General features: G+C 54.4%; 1 protein-coding gene across 5 annotated transcripts in view; it reads right to left on the bottom strand.

Annotated features, from left to right (window-relative positions):
* The window catches only part of LOC104059357 (fer-1-like protein 4), a 45,707-nt gene extending 27,962 nt beyond the window's left edge, over positions 1-17,745 (bottom strand). For 2 of the 5 annotated variants that reach the window (XR_008452641.1, XM_054081745.1), the window contains exons 1-16: positions 17,358-17,745; positions 17,208-17,263; positions 15,814-15,902; positions 13,284-13,383; positions 10,970-11,061; positions 10,354-10,395; positions 10,078-10,245; positions 9,736-9,796; positions 8,319-8,450; positions 8,140-8,202; positions 6,748-6,832; positions 6,314-6,473; positions 5,925-6,108; positions 2,226-2,412; positions 1,682-2,046; positions 134-242 (exon numbers count right to left, since the gene is read on the bottom strand). Coding sequence is in view for 4 of the 5 variants with exons in the window: in XM_054081745.1 (XP_053937720.1) it covers positions 134-242; positions 1,682-2,046; positions 2,226-2,412; positions 5,925-6,108; positions 6,314-6,473; positions 6,748-6,832; positions 8,140-8,202; positions 8,319-8,450; positions 9,736-9,796; positions 10,078-10,245; positions 10,354-10,395; positions 10,970-11,061; positions 13,284-13,383; positions 15,814-15,902; positions 17,208-17,263; positions 17,358-17,436 (1,972 nt within the window). In the remaining variant the exon portion in view is untranslated. The remainder of the gene's footprint in view (positions 1-133; positions 243-1,681; positions 2,047-2,225; positions 2,413-5,924; positions 6,109-6,313; positions 6,474-6,747; positions 6,833-8,139; positions 8,203-8,318; positions 8,451-9,735; positions 9,797-10,077; positions 10,246-10,353; positions 10,396-10,969; positions 11,062-13,283; positions 13,384-15,813; positions 15,903-17,207; positions 17,264-17,357) is intronic. The other 3 variants (XM_054081742.1, XM_054081743.1, XM_054081744.1) reach the window with 3 other exon arrangements.

Here is a 17,745-nt window from a genome sequence, read left to right as displayed (position 1 = left end):
AAAGAGACCAAAACCCATCTCACCACAACCTCATTTCAGGTTGTAGACAGCAATAAGTCTCCCCTCACCCTCTCCCCGTCAGACATACACTGTTCCCATACATTTTGGACACATAGCCCTGAGGAATACCTACCAATAGAGACTTCAAAGCTGACAGGCTTGGAAGTGAGCGAGGAATCCATCATAGTGGCTTCAAAGAAGGCAGCGAAGAGAAAGAATTCCTCCTTCCTCCCCAACGCGTTCTGAGCAAGGAGACAGAAATTAGCCCAAGAGCATTGTGTGCAAAAAATACCAGCCCTGTAGAAATCCAAAGAGCGCCAGGGCATGCCTGGTACCTGCAAGCCCTCCCAAGGGACACCAGGGGGTTGCTGCTGAGGTCACCTACGGCTGGTCTGTCAGACATGGGGCAAGTTTCCTCAGAAATCCCAAAGGGTTGGTGCAGAGCCTTGGCTTTGGCTGATGCTCGCGTGAAGCCACCGAGCAGGTTTGTAGGCAAGGGGGTGGCCAGTGCAGAATTGTAGAATCACAGAATGATTTGGGTTGAAAGGGGCCTTAAAGATATCTAATTCCCCCCTGTCATGGGCAGGGACACCTCCCACTGGATCAGGCTGCCCGATGTGCCATCCAGCCTGGCCTTGAATACTTCCAGAGATGGGGAATCCACAGCTTCCCTGGGCAACCTGTTCCAGTGCCTCACCACTCTCATAGTGAAAAAATTCTTTCTTATGTCTAGCCTAAATCTGCCCATCTCCAATTTAAAGCCACGTCCCCTCGTCTTATCACTACGTGCCTTTATAAAAAGTCCCTCCCCAGGTTTTCTGGAGCTCCTTCAGGTATTGGAAGGTCACTATTAATTCTCCTTGGAGCCTTCTCTTCTCTAGGCTGAACAACACGAATTCTCTCAGTTTGTCCTCATATGGGATGTGCTCCAGCCCTCTGATCATCTTTGTAGCCTCCTCTGGACCCACTCCAACAGCTTCATCTCCTTCTTATGCTGAGGATTCCAGAACTGGACACAATACTCCAGATGATGTCTCACAAGAGAGGAATAGAGGAGCAGAATCTCCTCCATGGCCCTGCTGATCCCACTGCTTTGGATGTAGCCCAGGACACAGTTGGCCTTCTGGGCTGTGAGTGCACATTGTCGGTTCATGTCAAGCTTCTCATCAGTCAGCACCCCAAGCCCTTCTCCGTAGGCCTGATCTCAATCACATCATCCCCCATCCTGTACTGAAACCGCAGATTGCCCCAACCAAGGTGTAGGACCTTGCACTTGGCCTTGATGAACCCCATGAGGTTCTCACAGACCCACTTCTCCAACTTGTCGTGTAGCAACACAGCTGCACCATGCCTGCTACTCCCAGGCCAAGTGGCGAGCCAGAGTCCCTGGCTCCAGGGCAGAAAAAGCAGAGGCTCAAAGACAGCCACGCCCTGGGAATAACACCCACCCGTGAGCCCTTCCAGCACATGTAGGGATGCTCCAGCCCTATCGTGGAGCCAGTTCTGGATCTCTGGAAGTGGCCTTGGCCCTTGCAGAGGCTTGGAGAGCCTCGGATGGCCCAGCAACGGGCAGCCTGGGGTAGCTCCAGCACTGTCACACCAGCAATCAATCCCACTGCCTCTTCCCCTGTGTGTGCCACCGGCTAGCATGGGTCAGCCACAACAGCACAGCAAGACTCACCTCAGGGAGTGGATGAAGGTCTTCCACCTCCACAGTGACCTCTCCAGGCTGCTCGGCCTCCTGAGGTCCCCCAGCCTCCTCTTCTGCCTGCATCTGGCTCAGCTCCTTGGCTTTCTCCTTGGTCTTCTTACTTTTCTTCTTCAGCTTCAGTTTGCTTAGGGGACCTTTCACCTTGTCCCCAAGCTTCCTCTCTGCCACGCTAGGGCTGCTGAAGATCTCCACTGTGATGGCCATAAGGATGCGCCCACGGTAGAAGATCCCCTCACCCATTCCCTCATTGAGGTCCTTGTGGATGTCCCGCAAGGTTGAGTTCTGGGGGGAGCCGTACAGGTTCACCCAGGCTGGGCCAAATGTGGGGTTAAAGCCTGCAGTGACAGGGACAGGGTCTGATTACACCACATCGTGCTGCTGCAGCCACCCTCCAAGAACACAGCCCAGGACACTGAGATGTGAGCGTGCTTCAGCCACTCCTCCTTCCCAGCTCCAGGAGACCCCCGTGGCTGAGCAGAGGTGCAGGACACACGGTTGCTGTGCCAGGCCTCACCATTCCTGCCAGGGTCTGAGATCTGCTGCAGGTCAATGTAGTGCGTAGCAATGGCCACATCACCAACATTCGCATCATCCAACACCTGGATTTTTATCTTCCTGGCCAGAGGTGGGAACATCTCGATGAAACTGATCTGCTCATTCCACTCAGGCTCGGTGGTGTTGGTCTCCACTGATGTTTCACCCTGGGAAGAAGAAAGTGTTAAAGCCATGCAAGTCCCAGCCAGCAGCCAGAGCAAGGGTTCATAGAATCCTAGAATGGTTTGGGTCAGAAGGGACCTCAAAGCCGATCCAGTTCTACCCCTCTGCCATGGGCAGGGACACCTTGCACTGCATCCAGTTGCTCCAAGCCTCATCCAACCTGGCCTTGAACACCTCCAGGGATGGGGCAGCCATGGCTTCCCTGGGCAACCTGAGCCAGTGCCTCCCCACCCTCACAGCAAAACATTTCTTCCTGAGATCTCATCTCCCCTCAATCTCCCCTCTTTCAGCTCAAAACCGTTCCCCCTCTTCCCATCCCTGCATTCCTTGATCAAGAGCCCTTCCCCAGCTTTCCTGGAGCCCCTTTCAGTCCTAGAAGCTGCCTTAAAGTCTCCCCACAGCCTTCTCTTCTCCATGCTGAACAACCTCAGATCTCCCAGCCTGTCCTTGTACAGGAGGCCCTCCAGACCTTGGATTACCTCTGTGGCCTCCTCTGGACTTGCTCCAACAAATCCATCTCCTTCCTGTGCTCAGAATTCCAGAACTGGTTGCAGGACTCCAGGTGGGGTCTCACCAGAGCAGAGCAGAGCAGAGGGGCAGAATCCCCTCCCTGGCCCTGCTGGTCCCTCTGCTTTGGACACAGCCCAGGACATGGTTTGGCTTTCTGGGCTATGAGCAAACATTGTTGGCTCATGTTGAGCTTCTCATCCCCCAGCACCCCAAAACCCCCAAGAAAAAACTGTGGCTCCAGGGTTTACTTGACCCTCTCCCTGCATTTAGGGATACGGAGTCACTGCCTGCACACTGGTAGCTCAGGCAGGGCTGTGCCCGGGGCTGGGCTGTGTCCTGGGCAGCTCTCAGTAGAGACAAAAATCCCATCAAAGCATTCTCATGCAGACCCCAAGTGTTCACAGCCACACGGCCCAGACCACTTGCAAACACAGAAATACTTGTGCTCTCCCAGCCTGTCTCAGTGGGATTGTTGTGTCCCACGGAGGCTCCTGGCAGCCTAGCCCAGTGCATGCCTCCACACAGCCAATGGAATCATAGAATCCCCAGGCTGGATACGAACTTTGAGGCCAAACAGTATCTGTTCACTACTAAACCAGTCCAGTACTAAACCAGATCCCTGAGCACCTCATCTGCCCAGCTTTTAGACACATCCAGAGATGGGAACTCCACAACTTAGTCCCTGTATGTAGAAAATCAGGCAGGAAAGGGAAGAGACCGGCATGGCTGAGTCGAGACCTGCTGGTTAAACTCAAAAAAAGAAGAAGGAACTGCACAAGCAGTGCAAGCAGGGACAGGGAACCTGGGATATGGATAGAGACACTGTCCGGACATGTAGGGATGAGGTTAAGAAAGCCAAGATGCAGCTGGAGCTGAACTTGGCAAGGGAAGGAAAGACCAACAAGAAGGGCTTTTACAAGTACATCAATCAAAACAGGAAGATCAAAGAGAACGTCCCCCCACTGATGACTGGAAATGGGGATCATGTATCAACAGATGAGGAGAAGGCTGAGGTACTCAACAACTTGTTGTCTCAGTCTACACTGATAACTGCTCTCCTCACCCCTCCTGGGTCATGGAACAACAAGATAGTGACCAGAGGGTAAACCCCCTCCCACAGTAGAGGAGGATCAGGTTCACAACCACCTGAGGAACCTGAACATATATAAGTTTATGGGACTTGACGAGATGCATCCCAGAGTCCCAAGGGAATTGGCAGATGTGGTTGCCAAACCACTCTCCATGATATCTGAAAAGTCACGGCAATCAGGAGAAGTCCCTGGTGACTGGAAGAAGGAGAATGCTGTGCCCATTTTTAAAAAGGGTAGAAAAGATGACCCTGAGAACTACCGACCTGTCAGCCTCACCTGTGTGCCTGGGAAGATCATGGAACAGATCCTCCTAGAAACTATGCTAAAGCACATGGAGGACAGGGAGCTGATTAATGGCAGCCAGCATGGCTTCACCAGGGGCAAGTCCTGTACGACCAACTTAGTGGCTTTCTATGATTGGGTAACCACAGCAATGGACACGGCAAAACCAACAGGTATATCTGGACTTCTGTAAAGCCTTTGACACTGTCCCCCACAACATCCTTCTCTCTAAATTGCAGAGATATGGATTTGATGGGTGGACTGTTTGGTGGATAAGAAATTGTTTGGAAGGTCATATTCAAAGAGTAGTGGTCTATGGCTCAAAGTCCAGATGGAGATCCATGACAAGTGGTGTCCTTCAGGGGTCCGTACTGGGACCAGTGTTGTTTAATATCTTCATCAATGATAGTGACAGTGAGATCGAGTGCGTCCTCAGCAAGTTTGCAGATGACGCCAAGCTGAGTGGTGCAGTTGCCACACCGGAAGGATAGGATGTCAACCAGAGGGACCTGCACAGGTTGGAGAAGTGGGCCAATGAGAACCTCATGAGGTTCAACAAGGCCAAGTGTAAGGTCCTACACCTGGGTCGGGGCAATCCCCGTTTTCAGTACACAGTGGGGGATGAAGTGATTGAGAGCAGCCCTGCAGAGAAGGACTTGGGGGTGCTGGTCGATGAGAAGCTCGACACAAGCCGGCAATGTGTGCTTGCAGCGTAGAAGGCCAGTCATATCCTGGGCTGCATCAAAAGAAGCGTGGCCAGCAGAGCAAGGGAGGGCATTCTGCCCTTCTATTCCTCTCTTGTGAGACCTCATCTGGATTACTGTGTCCAGTTCTGGAATCTTCAAAGTAAGAAGGATATGGAACTGTTGGAACAGGTCCAGAGGAGGGCTACAAAGATGATTGGAGGGCTGGAGCACCTTCCATATGAGGACAGGCTGAGAGAGTTAGGCTTGTTCAGCCTGGAGAAGTGAACGCTCAGAGGAGATCTTATAGTGACCTTCCAGTACCTGAAGGGGCTACAGGAAAGCTGGAGAGAGGCTATTTATAAAGGCTTGTGGGGATAGGACCAGGGGGAACGGGTATAAACCGGAGAGGGGCAGATTTACACTAGACATTAGGAAGAATTTCTTCACCATGAGAGTGGTGAGACACTGGAACAGGTTGTCCAGGGAAGCTGTGGATGCCCCATCCCTGGAGGTGTTCAGGGCCAGGTTGGATGGGGCCTTGGGCAGCCTGGGCTGGTGGGATGTACCTGCCCACGGCAGGGGGCTTGGAACTAGACGATCTTTAAGGTCCCTTCCAACCCAAACTATATTATGATACTACCATACTATGACCTCCCTGAGCAGCCTCTGCCAGTACTTGATGACCCTTTCAGCGAAGTTTTTCCTAATGTCCAATCCGAACCTCCCCTGGCACAACTTAAGGCCATTTCCCCTCGTCTGATCACCTGTCACTTGGGTGAAGAGACCAGCAGCCACCTCTCTACAAGCTCCTTTCATGTGGTTGTAGACAGCGATAAGGTCTCCCCTCAGCCTTCTCTTCTCCAGGCTAAATCACCCCAGTTCTTTCTTGTCAGCCCTGCCCCATGCAGACTCCCCCAGCAGATTTACCTGCTGCCCACAGAACGAGACCTGCACGTATGGGTCGATAAAGACTTTTTTCTCCCCTATGATCTTGGAGAAGCTCCCCATGATGCCTGCACTCATGCTGGGCAGGCCCTCAGCACGATACAGCTTGATGAAGACCCTGGCCCAGGGTCTCTCTGCAGGGACTCTCTTAGGCAGCAGCAGGTTCCTGAAAGACAAAATCATGTTCAAGCTCTCTTCTGGAGCCCAGCAAACACAAGAATGAGAAATGCCCCAATTGGCAGGCGGTTTGAATCCTGCCCCAACACGGGTCTCCTTCACCATCAGAAGAGGGAAAAATGGGGTATAAAACGTAGTGTGAAGAGGGACGTGACTGCTTTCCCCAGGGCCACGTAAGACCACACTGCGCCTACCTTTCAATGTCCACATCCTGGCTGCTGGAGGAGGTGGGAAGAGAGCTCACAATGTCCCCACGTGCAGTGACAGAGATGTTGCACTTCACAAAGCCCTTCACACCTGCCCGGGTGTCTGTGGGGTCACTGATAACAGCCCACTTCTGAAAAAACCTGTGATCTGAGAGGGAAGGAAGGAGTTCCCTGAGGAGAGCCGAGGTTGCTGGTTCACACCCCAACTACGTCTGCACTAAGGTTGCCATGCCTCTGCCTCTGAAGGTGCAGGAGGTGCCACCAGACCTCCGACAGCCAGGAGGAGAATCAAGTGCTGCTCCTTATGTGAACCAGGTGGTTTAAAGACAGGGCCCTCACCACACCCAGCAGAGCAGAAAGGAAACACCAGTTTCACACCAAGCCGGGGTCAAGGAGCAGGTGCACAGTGTAGTTGGTCCTACCTGGCTGGCTGTACACTGTCAAAATGTCCATCTTGAATGTCCCTATGCACGTTCCCAGGAATGGGATCTTCTTTGAGTGAAAAACCTGCAGGCAGCACAAATCCTTCTGAGCATCAAGAGATGTGGGCAGCCAGGCGCCACATCCAGGCACCTCTGAGGAGCACAGGACTGCTAAAAGATGCCCATTTCACGACACAGCTCAGGCAGCAGATGGAAGCTCCTTATGCACATTGACCCACGTGAGCTGGCTGTGGGACAAACCCACTCCTGTTCAACCATTCCCACAAGGCCCTCAGCCCTCAGTCAAATCTGGGCTAAAGCAAATTAATGTGCAGTGAATTGCTTATTCCGGCAGCCCGAGATAAACCAAACCCCTACGACAAAACAAGGGCAGACGTGCATGAGTCCCATGCCCATATCCTGCTGTGCGCCCACTAGGTCAGTGTCTCTCCCGAAACTGGAGAGCTGGGGTTGTTCAGCCTGGAGAAGAGAAGGCTGCGGGAGACCTTAGAGCAGCTTCCAGGACTAAAAGGGGCTCCAGAAAAGCTGGGGAGGGGCTCTTGATCAGAGAGTGCAGGGATAGAATGAGTGGAATGGTTTTGAGCTGAAAGAGGGGAGATGAGATCTCAGGAAGAAATGTTTTACTGTGAGGGTGGGGAGGCCCTGGCCCACGTTGCCCAGGGAAGCCGTGGCTGCCCCATCCCTGGAGGTGTTCCAGGCCAGGTTGGATGGGGCTTCGAGCAACCGGATCCAGTGCAAGGTGTCCCTGCCCGTGGCAGGGGAGTGGAACTGGATGGGCTTTGAGGTCCTTCTGACCCAAACCATTCTAGGATCATATAAAAACCCGAGCCTTGCTCAGTGCTTGCTGCACCCACACCAGCAGAAGAGACGTGCAGCCTTTCACACGAAAAGCACTGGAGATCGTGTGCCAGCGAAGGTGCTCGCTGGGTTCAGCTGTCTTCAGAAAAGCCTCATGTCTTGGAGAAGCCCCTGGCTTCGGGCCTAAAGATTTTTGAAGACTACTCTCTGCCTGTCCGGGATTTTTTACAAGCACAAATCACTGCTGAGCTCTCCTCGCACCAGTCATTTGCTTCTGCAGCTGGCAGACAGGAAGGCAATGGGCAAAGAATCGCCCCAGATGCCCCACTTTCAATCACTGGATACAGAGAAAACCTGACACGGAGGAGGTAGGAAAGTTTCACTGCCCAGTGCTGGCTCAGAGCAGGGCTGGGTCTCTGCCCCGCTGTGGCTGCAGGAAGGTCCAGATGTCTCTGGCTGGAAAACCTGCTTTGTACTTGTACCCTTGCTTTGCCCACCACTCCCAGCATCTACACGCAGAAGTGCTGGGCTGTTACAGTTACTGGTGAATGACAAACAGGAGGTTGTACTTACTGAGATCTCTATGAGTCTGTGGAATAAAACGTCCCTTGGCTCACGGAATTCAAACAAAAAATACTGAAAGGGAAGAGCAAGATGGTTGAGCCTTGGGCTTCCAACATGCCTGCAAGGGTGGCCCCAGCCACGTGGGACAGCAGGAGTGCAAGGACAGAGCCCCTGCCTGTATCACCTACTTCGTTGTAGAACGGGCAGTTTGTTGACTTCTGTGTTGCCGTGTGCCTCTTCTCCTCTCCAACCTTGACTACCACAAAGGGGTTAATGTTCACCCCCACCAGCTTCTGTGCTTCAATGATATTAATCCCAACCTGAGAAAATGTGGGGAAAAAAACCTTGGATTAGCACTCTCATTTCCAGCTCCACCTGGAGCTTGTGTCAGCACTACCAGTCCACAAATATGCAGGGCCCTCTGGCCACAGCGGTGGATGCCCAAGGGAGCAATACCACAGCTCCTGAATCTGCTACAGCCAGGACAAACCAACAGGGAATCTGAGAGATTTGTTTCTTTCAGACAAGCACAGAAACAAAGCATTAAATCCCCAGCACCTTTGACAAGAGCAGCATCCTACTGTCCCCACATAGCGGGCTCCACAGAACATCTTGTAGAAGATATTCTTTGTATCTTCTGTCAATACTTCTCTTTGAATCCTACTGAGATGGGCACTGTTGGAGAGACTGGGCTGTCTCATCTGCTGTGACCAGTTATGGGTCTCAGGCATGGGAGAATTGTTCTCACATTTGCTCTCAGTACAAGCAGCCAGGCAGTTGTTACAGTGAAGAAAAGCTTCAAGAAAAGGACAATAGGAAATTGCACCCCTGACAAAAGCTTCCTGCTTCGAGATTATATGATTCCATAGATGAAGTGCTCAGCAATCTGGTTTAGTAGTGGACAGGTACGGTTGGGCTCAGTGATCTCAAAAGCCTTTTCCAATCTAGGGATCCTATGATTCTATAGATGTTTGGTGGATAGGACTCAGCCCTGAAAAGCAGGAGACTCAAATGTGAGTCCCTGTTTACTTAGAACCAGGAGAGGATTTAAATCCATAGCCAGGCTGGGAGACCTGCCCTGAAATGTGCAGGGCAAAGCATGGGACTGAACTCCATTTCCAGACTTCACAGTGGTTTCAAATAAACCTGATGTCAGAGCTTAGGCCACAGCCACAGCTTCACACCAGCCCCTTAGCACCTCCGCAAAGGCACCACAGCAGCCCTCCACCCCCAGCCATGTCCCCTGTCCCTGGGAGACTGGGCAAGGCACCAGCCCTGTCTGGCTGCTCTCTGAAGCTCGGCTCAGGCCGTGTTTTGCCATGGCACATGTGGCTCTCAGGCTGATTTCCACCTTCTGTACATCCGCAGATAACTACATGGCCCAGAAAGAAATTCCACTCTGGACTGGCTGACATCGGAGCCAGGACTCATGGATACAGAGGGAATCTCACACCTTGTCCAGACGAGCCATGCAAAGCAAGAAGGCATCGTCATGCAAGAGGCCTCGCCAGGGCATGTTAACATCGCAGAAGCCCAGGCCCACAGTGAGGGAAGAGCTGCGGGGCCAGGGGCAGTGGCAGGGACGCGCACTCAATGATGCAGTACCTGGAAGCTCTGTGGGGTTGGGGTGGCAAAGAGGTCCCGTGCGGAGCAAAGTCTGGAGCGGCTGTACAGAAAAACGATCCAGGTGAGAAGGTCTACATGGACCTGAACAAGACCCCACCAAGGGAAGAAACAGAAACCCTGGCACATAATGGCTCCTTGCCCTGGGAACAAGCACATCCCCAATGGTCCCTGTGTGGGGCCACTGGAGACTGGAGGTTTCTGACATTTAGCCAAAGCAGAATGCCAAGAGACGCAGGACTCCCCCAGACACCACCCCATGAGCTGGCAGGTTCCACCCCAGGGCCCAAGCAAGGACAGGAGAAAAGAGCGTGCCATGGATACCTCTTCACCGGGCTGAAGACAACGCCTGACACCTCCATCTCAGACACATCGTAGAAATCTTCCTCCTCCTCTTCCTCTTCCTCATCAGTGTCCAGGCCTTTCACCAGCTTCCTGCCCAGCGCGGCAGCCCTCCTGTCCAGCTCGCTTGCTCGTGGCCCCTCTGCTGCCCTGCAAACCCCCTGCTACATCACTGTCACATCGCCAGCCCCAACAAGCGGGTTGTGCGCTCCCCACCTCCTGGAAGGCGAGGTGATGCACTCCTGTAGGACTACTTACTCCAGGTCCTCAAACCCAGGATTGCAGATGATTAACTTCGAACTGTAAGGAAAACAGATGTTTTGTTGAAAAACCAAGTGTGTTCCAGCTGTTCACTGACATATTTAAGCAACAGTGCTGTAGCCACCTCCCTGCCTGGCTCTTGGCAGGGACATGAGCATCCTCCAAAGAGCTGCTTTCCCCCTGTCTGGCTGTGCGGCTGCTGCTTGCCTCTGGCACTCCAGAGCAACGCTCCCCACACCTGGCTGCTGTCTGTTCTCCCGTCTGCCCAGCCACCCACATCTCCCGTGTGTGCAGGGCGGCTGGGCTTGCTACAGTCCAAAGCCACACTTTCTGCAACTTCACAGCCACAGTGCCTTCCTCCCAGCAGACAGGAAGGCTGCAGGGATGCTCTGGAGTCCAAAAGGGCTCCCAGGGCACAGCAGATCATTGCAGTGAAGCTCTTTGTGAAGACAACGTCTCCTCTTTCCAAGACCCCTGCTCACTTATTGCTGCTGTAGAGATACATCAGCCCAGGCAGAGGTGGAGAGAGGCTGGATTACATCCCAAAGATTGCCACTGGCAAAGGTGCCTGTACAAGCTGCCTGGAAGTTTGCTCCTCCCAGGGCTTCAGTACCTGTCTTTCATCTGATAGACAAAGTCCTCTTCAAACCAGGTCCCTGCTGATCCATCTGGAGGCTGGTAGCGCAAATCCAACTCAATGTAGATCTACAAACAGAAAATGAAACTGCCTGAGAGCACAAAACAACTGCAGGAATGTTATGGAAAAGAGGAATGGGAGCATGGAAGAAAAAAGAAGTGAGATGCTGGTAAAAAGACAGGGAAGGAAGGGGATCACAACCCCACAAGAAGCCTATTTACACCAGAATCTCCTTGTCTGCCCCCCTCAACAAGCTGGAGTGAACCAAACTCCCTCTCCTACAGATTCCCAAACTGCAGGAATCACCAAATAAAAGCTGGCTCCCGTTTCCAAGTCTAAAACATGCCACAGAAAGGCCCCTGAGAGTCATCTCAGTGACTTGTGATGAGGAAAGCGGGGAGATCCTTGCAGCAGAGCAAACGAACGAGCAGAGGTTCAGAACGCTCTGTCTGCGGGAGGCTGGAGAGAGCTGGCAAAGCATCCCCAGGCACAGCAGCTTGGTTTGAAACCCCACAGAAGCCACGCAGACTGCATCACAGCAGACACCGTCTCAGCAATAGTGATGAAGAGGGACGGCCAGGACACGCTGGGGATCGACACAGCCAGCACGGGTCTGAAAACACTTGGCCTGCATGTGAGCAGCCTGATTTCAAACAAACACAAGCGCACAAGAATTTCCCAGCAGAAGCCAAAATCACAACCCTGGAGGAGGTCATTTCTCAGTGGACTGGAGGGGATGTACAAGCTAGGGTCATAACTCAGTCCCTGGGCCACACAGGTTTTTGTGAGGAGAAATAGAGCCTGGGAAAGCAGTAGGACAGTGGCTGAGAAAGGCAGCAACAAAGGTCAGGTGGATGCAGAAGCCTGAGATAAAGCTGGGTGAACAGCTAACGCTCTGGAAAAAAAACTTCAAACCTCCAGGAGAAAAATAGGGTGCAAAGAACTCAAGTTCCAGAGAAGAACGGGATTTGGAATAGCAGGAAGGGCTTTGCTCCCTCTTTGCTAAAGCAGCAGTGGTTGAAACAACCTCTCTGACTTGGGGACGAGTTTCTCCCCAGCTGAGCTGAGGGACAGGGTCTCAGGCTGCTCTTGGATGCATGTCCAGCCTTGCCTGCCCTGTTTCTTTCCCTTGCAGCCCTCCTGCAGCCAGGGCTGCACAACAGCTTGGTTTAAAACACCACAGAAGCCATGAGCACCCCCAGGATCTGCATCACAAGAGACATCGATAGAGTCAGTGACAAGCGCCAGGGCTGCACAATTGGAAACTAATCTGGCAAAACTGAACACTGGTTTCTGGTTGGAGCGGGTCAGCAGCGAGTGCTGCTGTGAGCGCAGTGGAGGAGGCAGCCAGGGGCAGCGGGCTGGCCCACAGAGCCCCTCTGCCCCTACAGCAGTGTAAGTGCCCCTGGCTTGGCACTCACCACCAGCAGGGAGTGCTGTCAAAGGGTCCAACTGGACTGGCACAAAAGTTTACACAGTTTAGCATAGGGTTAAAAATCATCGTGGAAATGCTCAGCCTCCAGCTGAACCCACTCCCTGGTCCAGCCGGCTCAGCAACACAGGAAAGCCATGCCTGTAGTCTGGTGGCCACAGAGCTGCACCGCAGGGCTGGGGAGGGCAAACAGTGATGTAGCACACTGCAGTGCTGCCCGCCTCCACCTCTTCTCCTGCTTGCAGCCCTGGCACTGAGCCCTGGTTGTCCAGCGCTGCCTGCGCCTCAGCTGCCAGGAAACACCTCATTTTTGGCTTACGATCATTTTCCACTGGCACAAAGGGCCCCGTGGTGCCAGGACAGGAGGGGAGTGGAAACCTGGCACAGAGCAGAGGGGCGGGCAGGCATCAGAGCCACTCGCACTGTCCCAGATCATCGTTAAGCCATCCAGTCAGCACTGGTGTTGAATCCAAAAGCTCTCCAAGGGTCCCAAGGCACCCTGTCACCTTCAGCCTCACTCTGTCAGCTCCCCCCTGCTTCGCAGCCCATGCCCACACATCTCCTATAACCACCAACCAGCCCCGGGAAGGTTTTACCAAGCCTCCCTCTGCTCATCCAGGCCCGTGGCAGGTCTCCAGGACCCCCACCACATGCACTGTTGGACGCTCCTGGAGCCACCTGATGGGCATAGAGTGGTTGCAGCCCTGTGCAGGGAGGGCACAAATGCCACAGCACTCCCAGGCTCAAAGCAGCACCTTGTGCTCCCTCTCAGCCCCAAATTCACCTGCAAGTGCCACAAAAGGTTTCCTACAAAGCCTTCCCGATTGCTGATGGCCAGGCTGACCCTGGAGGACTTACACCAGTGACTCTGTGGTTCCGGTCCACAAGGGCCTCCCGCAGGATCAGCCTCCCGGATGTCATCAGGTGCTGAAGGCTGAGGACCAGGGTACCGAGAAGCCTGGAACAAAACCAGAGGCTGCAGCAATTCCATAGACAGCATCAGTGCCTGTATCCCAAGGGAAGGGAGCACCAGGAGCTCTGCTCTCCTGCTCACAGCCCCTACACACTGCGGCGAAGGCAGCAAGCTGTGCTTTTCACAGGGCATCTGGCAGCTGAGATACCCGAGCCCCACCGACCCGGTGTGCCTCCACACCAGTCATGCCCAGCAGCTGCTTGCAACCGAGCTGCCACCCATGGCCAAAGGCTTGGGCAGATCCTGTCCCACTGGCCGGAATGCAGCTCTTCTCTTCGGCAGAGCTGGGCTTCGCGGGAGCCAGCCTGCATCAGGGTACCCAGGAGAGCTGGAGTGACTTCCCAGGCAGAACTGGGAGAAGAGGCTCCACACAAAGAAATACAGAAACAGGAAATAAAGCCACGGCCACAGGGACTTCTGCAGCAACTTGGGCCAAAATTTACATACTCTACAGGGGCTTCTCCGTGGCAAAGTTCATCTGTCTCCCTGCAAGCAGCAGTAACGCACGCAGCGTTACGTTCAGCTGCTCCTAACCCCACCTTCTGTTACTGCTGTCTGAAGCCTCCACTGCCCCGTAAGCCCTGCGTGACACAGAACTTCCTGCTGGGAGCCCCCACTAGAGCGTTCCACTGCCCTCCCGGCTCTGAGACAGGAGGAATCGCTCCCCAGTCACCTCCATTTCAGCTGTGAGCCGCTGAGCTCTCCCATCCCCTCTCCGGTCCTGTCCTGTCTCCCCCAGAGGAAGGAGTCTCTCATCACCCTCCTCTCCAGCTCTGCCCGCTCTGTGCTGCTGTCACAGAAAAGCTGCACATGCCCAAGCCCAGAGACCAGAGATTCATACAGTGGTCTTAGAAATGTTTCCCTTCTGTCCTTCCACATGTGCTTTCTGCTTATTTTTGACCCTCTCCTCTCAAACCGTGCTGCCTGTCACCTGCCTTTCCCAGAGTGCAGGTGCGTGGATCGATGCTGCCCACGCCACCCCAGCCGTTTCCTGTTGGATTTCACTGCCATCGGGCCCCAATGTTTTGTTACTATTTGTTTTATCTGTTTCTCCTACAGCCGTTTCTATTGACAATTCAGTCACAACCCCTCTGATCCAGCTCCCGTAAGGAAAGCACGCGGCAAACACTAACACAAAGTTCAGCCACATTTCTGCTCTGGCTTTATCTGGAAGTGACTTGTGTGCGTTGCTCTCTGTTTCCTCCACACCCTTTCTGGCTTGCGATGGCTTTGCAAAGCTTTGTATTATTGGCTTCCTCTAGGAGACTGTTCTTTTAATTTTCCTTCAGTTCGTACATTTTGCTTAGCAGAGCCAGCTCCCTTCCCTGCATCCCCGTGTTTCATGCGTCCTGAGAGGACACAGTTCTGCTCCTTTTCTCTCCCATTCATTCTTTGGTTGCCCTGAAGTGTTTTACAGCTCCTGAAGCAGCTGCTGAGCTCACACCACCATGTCTGTGCCACCCAGAAGCATTTTAAATTCTGACGGATACTTTAAATTTAAATTGATGTCTCTTTTAAAGGCTAAACAAAACCACTGTGCACTCAGGGCTTTTCCCTACTGACAGGTGTGTTGAATCCGGGTGCAGCACAGTAAGGGTCACCACGGTTGATCTACAGGGAAAGAGCAGGGCCCTGCTCTGCTCCAAGTCCTGATCTTGTAGCTCTATTTTTCAGAATTTTAATTCATCCCATCTGGGGTTCTGATCTGGATCCTTCAGGAGCCTTTGTTACTGCTGGCACAACTAAACCATTCCCCTTATTTCACTTAATCATAGAATTACAGACTAGTTTGAGTTGGAAGGGACCATAAAGATCACCTAATTCCAACCCCCTGGCATGGGCAGGGACACCTCCTGCTGGATCCAGTTGCTCAAAGCCCCATCCAACCTGGCCTGGAACACCTCCAGGGATGGGGCAGCCACCACTGCTCTGGGCAACCTGGACCAGGGCCTCCCCAACCTCATTGTGAAGAAATTCCTCCTTATGTCTAGTCTAAATCTGCTCCTCTCCAATTTAAATTCCCCCTCGTTCTATCACTACACACCTTTATAAATCCTTTATCCCCCCCTCCCCGGCTTTACTGTAGCCCTCTTCAGGTACTGGAACCTGCTCTAGCACCTCTCCAGAGCATTCTGTTCTCCAGGATGAACAACCCCAACTCTCAGCCTGTCCCTGTGTGGGAGGTGCTCCAGCCCTTGGATCATCCTTGTAGCCTCTTCTGGACACAGAGTGCCCAGCACACAGTGCTGCTGCCCCACCAGAACAACCAGCTCCGTCCCTCTGCTAGAACTTGTATCCCACTCACCTTCTCTCCATCAGATTCCCAATAAACATTTTGTACACCTAGTAAGAATTTTAAAGCCCAGTACGGCTCCAATTACTACTGCTGGTCACCGCAACAACCGACAGACGTACCTGTTACTGAACACCTTGCTGCAGTTGTACACCTTGATGGAGAGCAGCTCCCCCATCACCAGCTTCCCGTAGTGCGGCCAGTGGAAGAGCTGCAAGCAGAGCAGGAAGAGATGACAACATATTTCCACCTGATTTTCCTATGTTTGTGGCTTTCTGGTCTCCTCTGCAAGGCAATCCAACCAAGGAGAGTGACAAAAAGCTGCTGTGCTGGGAAATTTCTTCCCTGCCAGCCAGAGCAGAGCCTGGAGCTGGGAATGGAGGATGGGGAGGGGGCACAGAGCTGCTAGAAACACCAGAGCACCATCACCCTCAAAAGAGGAGAACGATTGTGCCCACTGAGCCCCAGAGCAGGGGGCTGGGATGCGGCATGGGGAGAGGACCATGAGCTGCGCCCCACGGCTGCGCTTCACCTGACGCCCGAAGCGGGCGACTGCCCTTCGGCCAGGGGTGGGAAAGGGCCTTCTGCCCACCCACAGGGCACAGAGTCTCGATGGGATGGCAAACGGCACCGCCACGCTTTGACAGGGCTCAGGGACATGAAGGTGAGTGCTGCAGGAGCACTGCCTGTACCTGCTCCAGTGCCCCGGACGCCGCTGCGTTTCCCAGCCCCGCTCCAGCCCTTCCCAACCCCCACTCTCCCTCTTCCTGACCTCGTCCAACCTTCTCACCCCAATTCCAGCCCTTCCCACCCCCATTCCAGCCTTTCTCGACCCCAGCTCCCCCTCTTCCTGACCCCATCCAACCTTCTGACGCCCATTCCATCCTTTCCCACCCCCATTCCAGCCCTTCTTGACCCCAGCTCCCCATCTTCCCGACCCCATCCAACCTTATCATCCCCATTCCATCCCTTCCTGACCCCAGCTCCCCCTCTTCCCAACCCCATCCAACCTTCCCACCCTCATTCCAGCCCTTCCCAACCCCAGCTCCCCCCCTTCCCAACACCATCCAACCTTCTTACCCCCATTCCAGCCTTTCTCACCTCCATTCCATCCCTTCCCACCCCCATTCCAGCCCTTCCCGACCCCAGCTTCCCCCTCTTCCTGATCCCATCCAACCTTCCCACACCCATTCCATCCTTTCCCACCCCCATTCCAGCCCTTCCCACCCCCATTCCAGCCCTTCCCGACCCCAGCTTCCCCCTCTTCCTGATCCCATCCAACCTTCTCATCCCCATTCCAGCCTTTCCCACCTCCATTCCATCCCTTCCCATCACCATTCCAGCCTTTCCCGACCCCAGCTCCCCCTCTTCCCGACCCCTTCCAACCTTCTCATCACCATTCCATCCCTTCCCGACCCCTGCTCCCCCTCTTCTCGACCCCATCCAACCTTCCCACACCCATTCCATCCTTTCCCACCCCCATTCCAGCCCTTCCCGACCCCCGCTCGCCGCTCACCTCCCCGAACTCGGCCTCGGCGCCGCCGCGGACCCTCCTGGTTCTTTGGGCGCAGCCTGGGGGGGACGGGGGAGCCGTGAGCCCGGAGGGGGCCGTGAGCCCCGGGGGAGAGGAGCCGCGAGCCCGGGGGGAGCCTCGACCGCCGCCCACCTCGGAACCGGAGCTGGACCTGGCGCTCCCCGCGCCCCGGCAGCCCCGAGAGCCGCCGCACCGCCACGCTGAGAGACATCGGTACCGGGAACAGGGGCGGCTATGGCCGGGGAACCGGGCAGGGGATCCGGGGAGGGGAACGGGGGTGGGGATCCGGGATGGGGAACCGGTTAGGGAACGGGGGAGGAGAATCGGGATGGGGATCTGGGGACGGAACGGGGATGGGGATCCGGGATGGGGAACCGGGCAGGGAACCGAGGAGAGGAACCGGGATGGGGATCTGGGGAGGGAACTGGGATGGGGAACCGGGAAGAGGATCCAGGAGGAGGGGGATCCGGGGAGGGGATCCGGGATGGGGATCTGGGGAGGGGAACCGGGATAGGGAACC

Source organism: Cuculus canorus, chromosome 16, assembly GCF_017976375.1.
Source record: "Cuculus canorus isolate bCucCan1 chromosome 16, bCucCan1.pri, whole genome shotgun sequence".
NCBI lineage: Eukaryota > Metazoa > Chordata > Aves > Cuculiformes > Cuculidae > Cuculus > Cuculus canorus.
The sequence above is the reverse complement of the archived record's forward strand: the minus strand, read 5'-3'. Positions and strand labels throughout refer to the sequence as shown.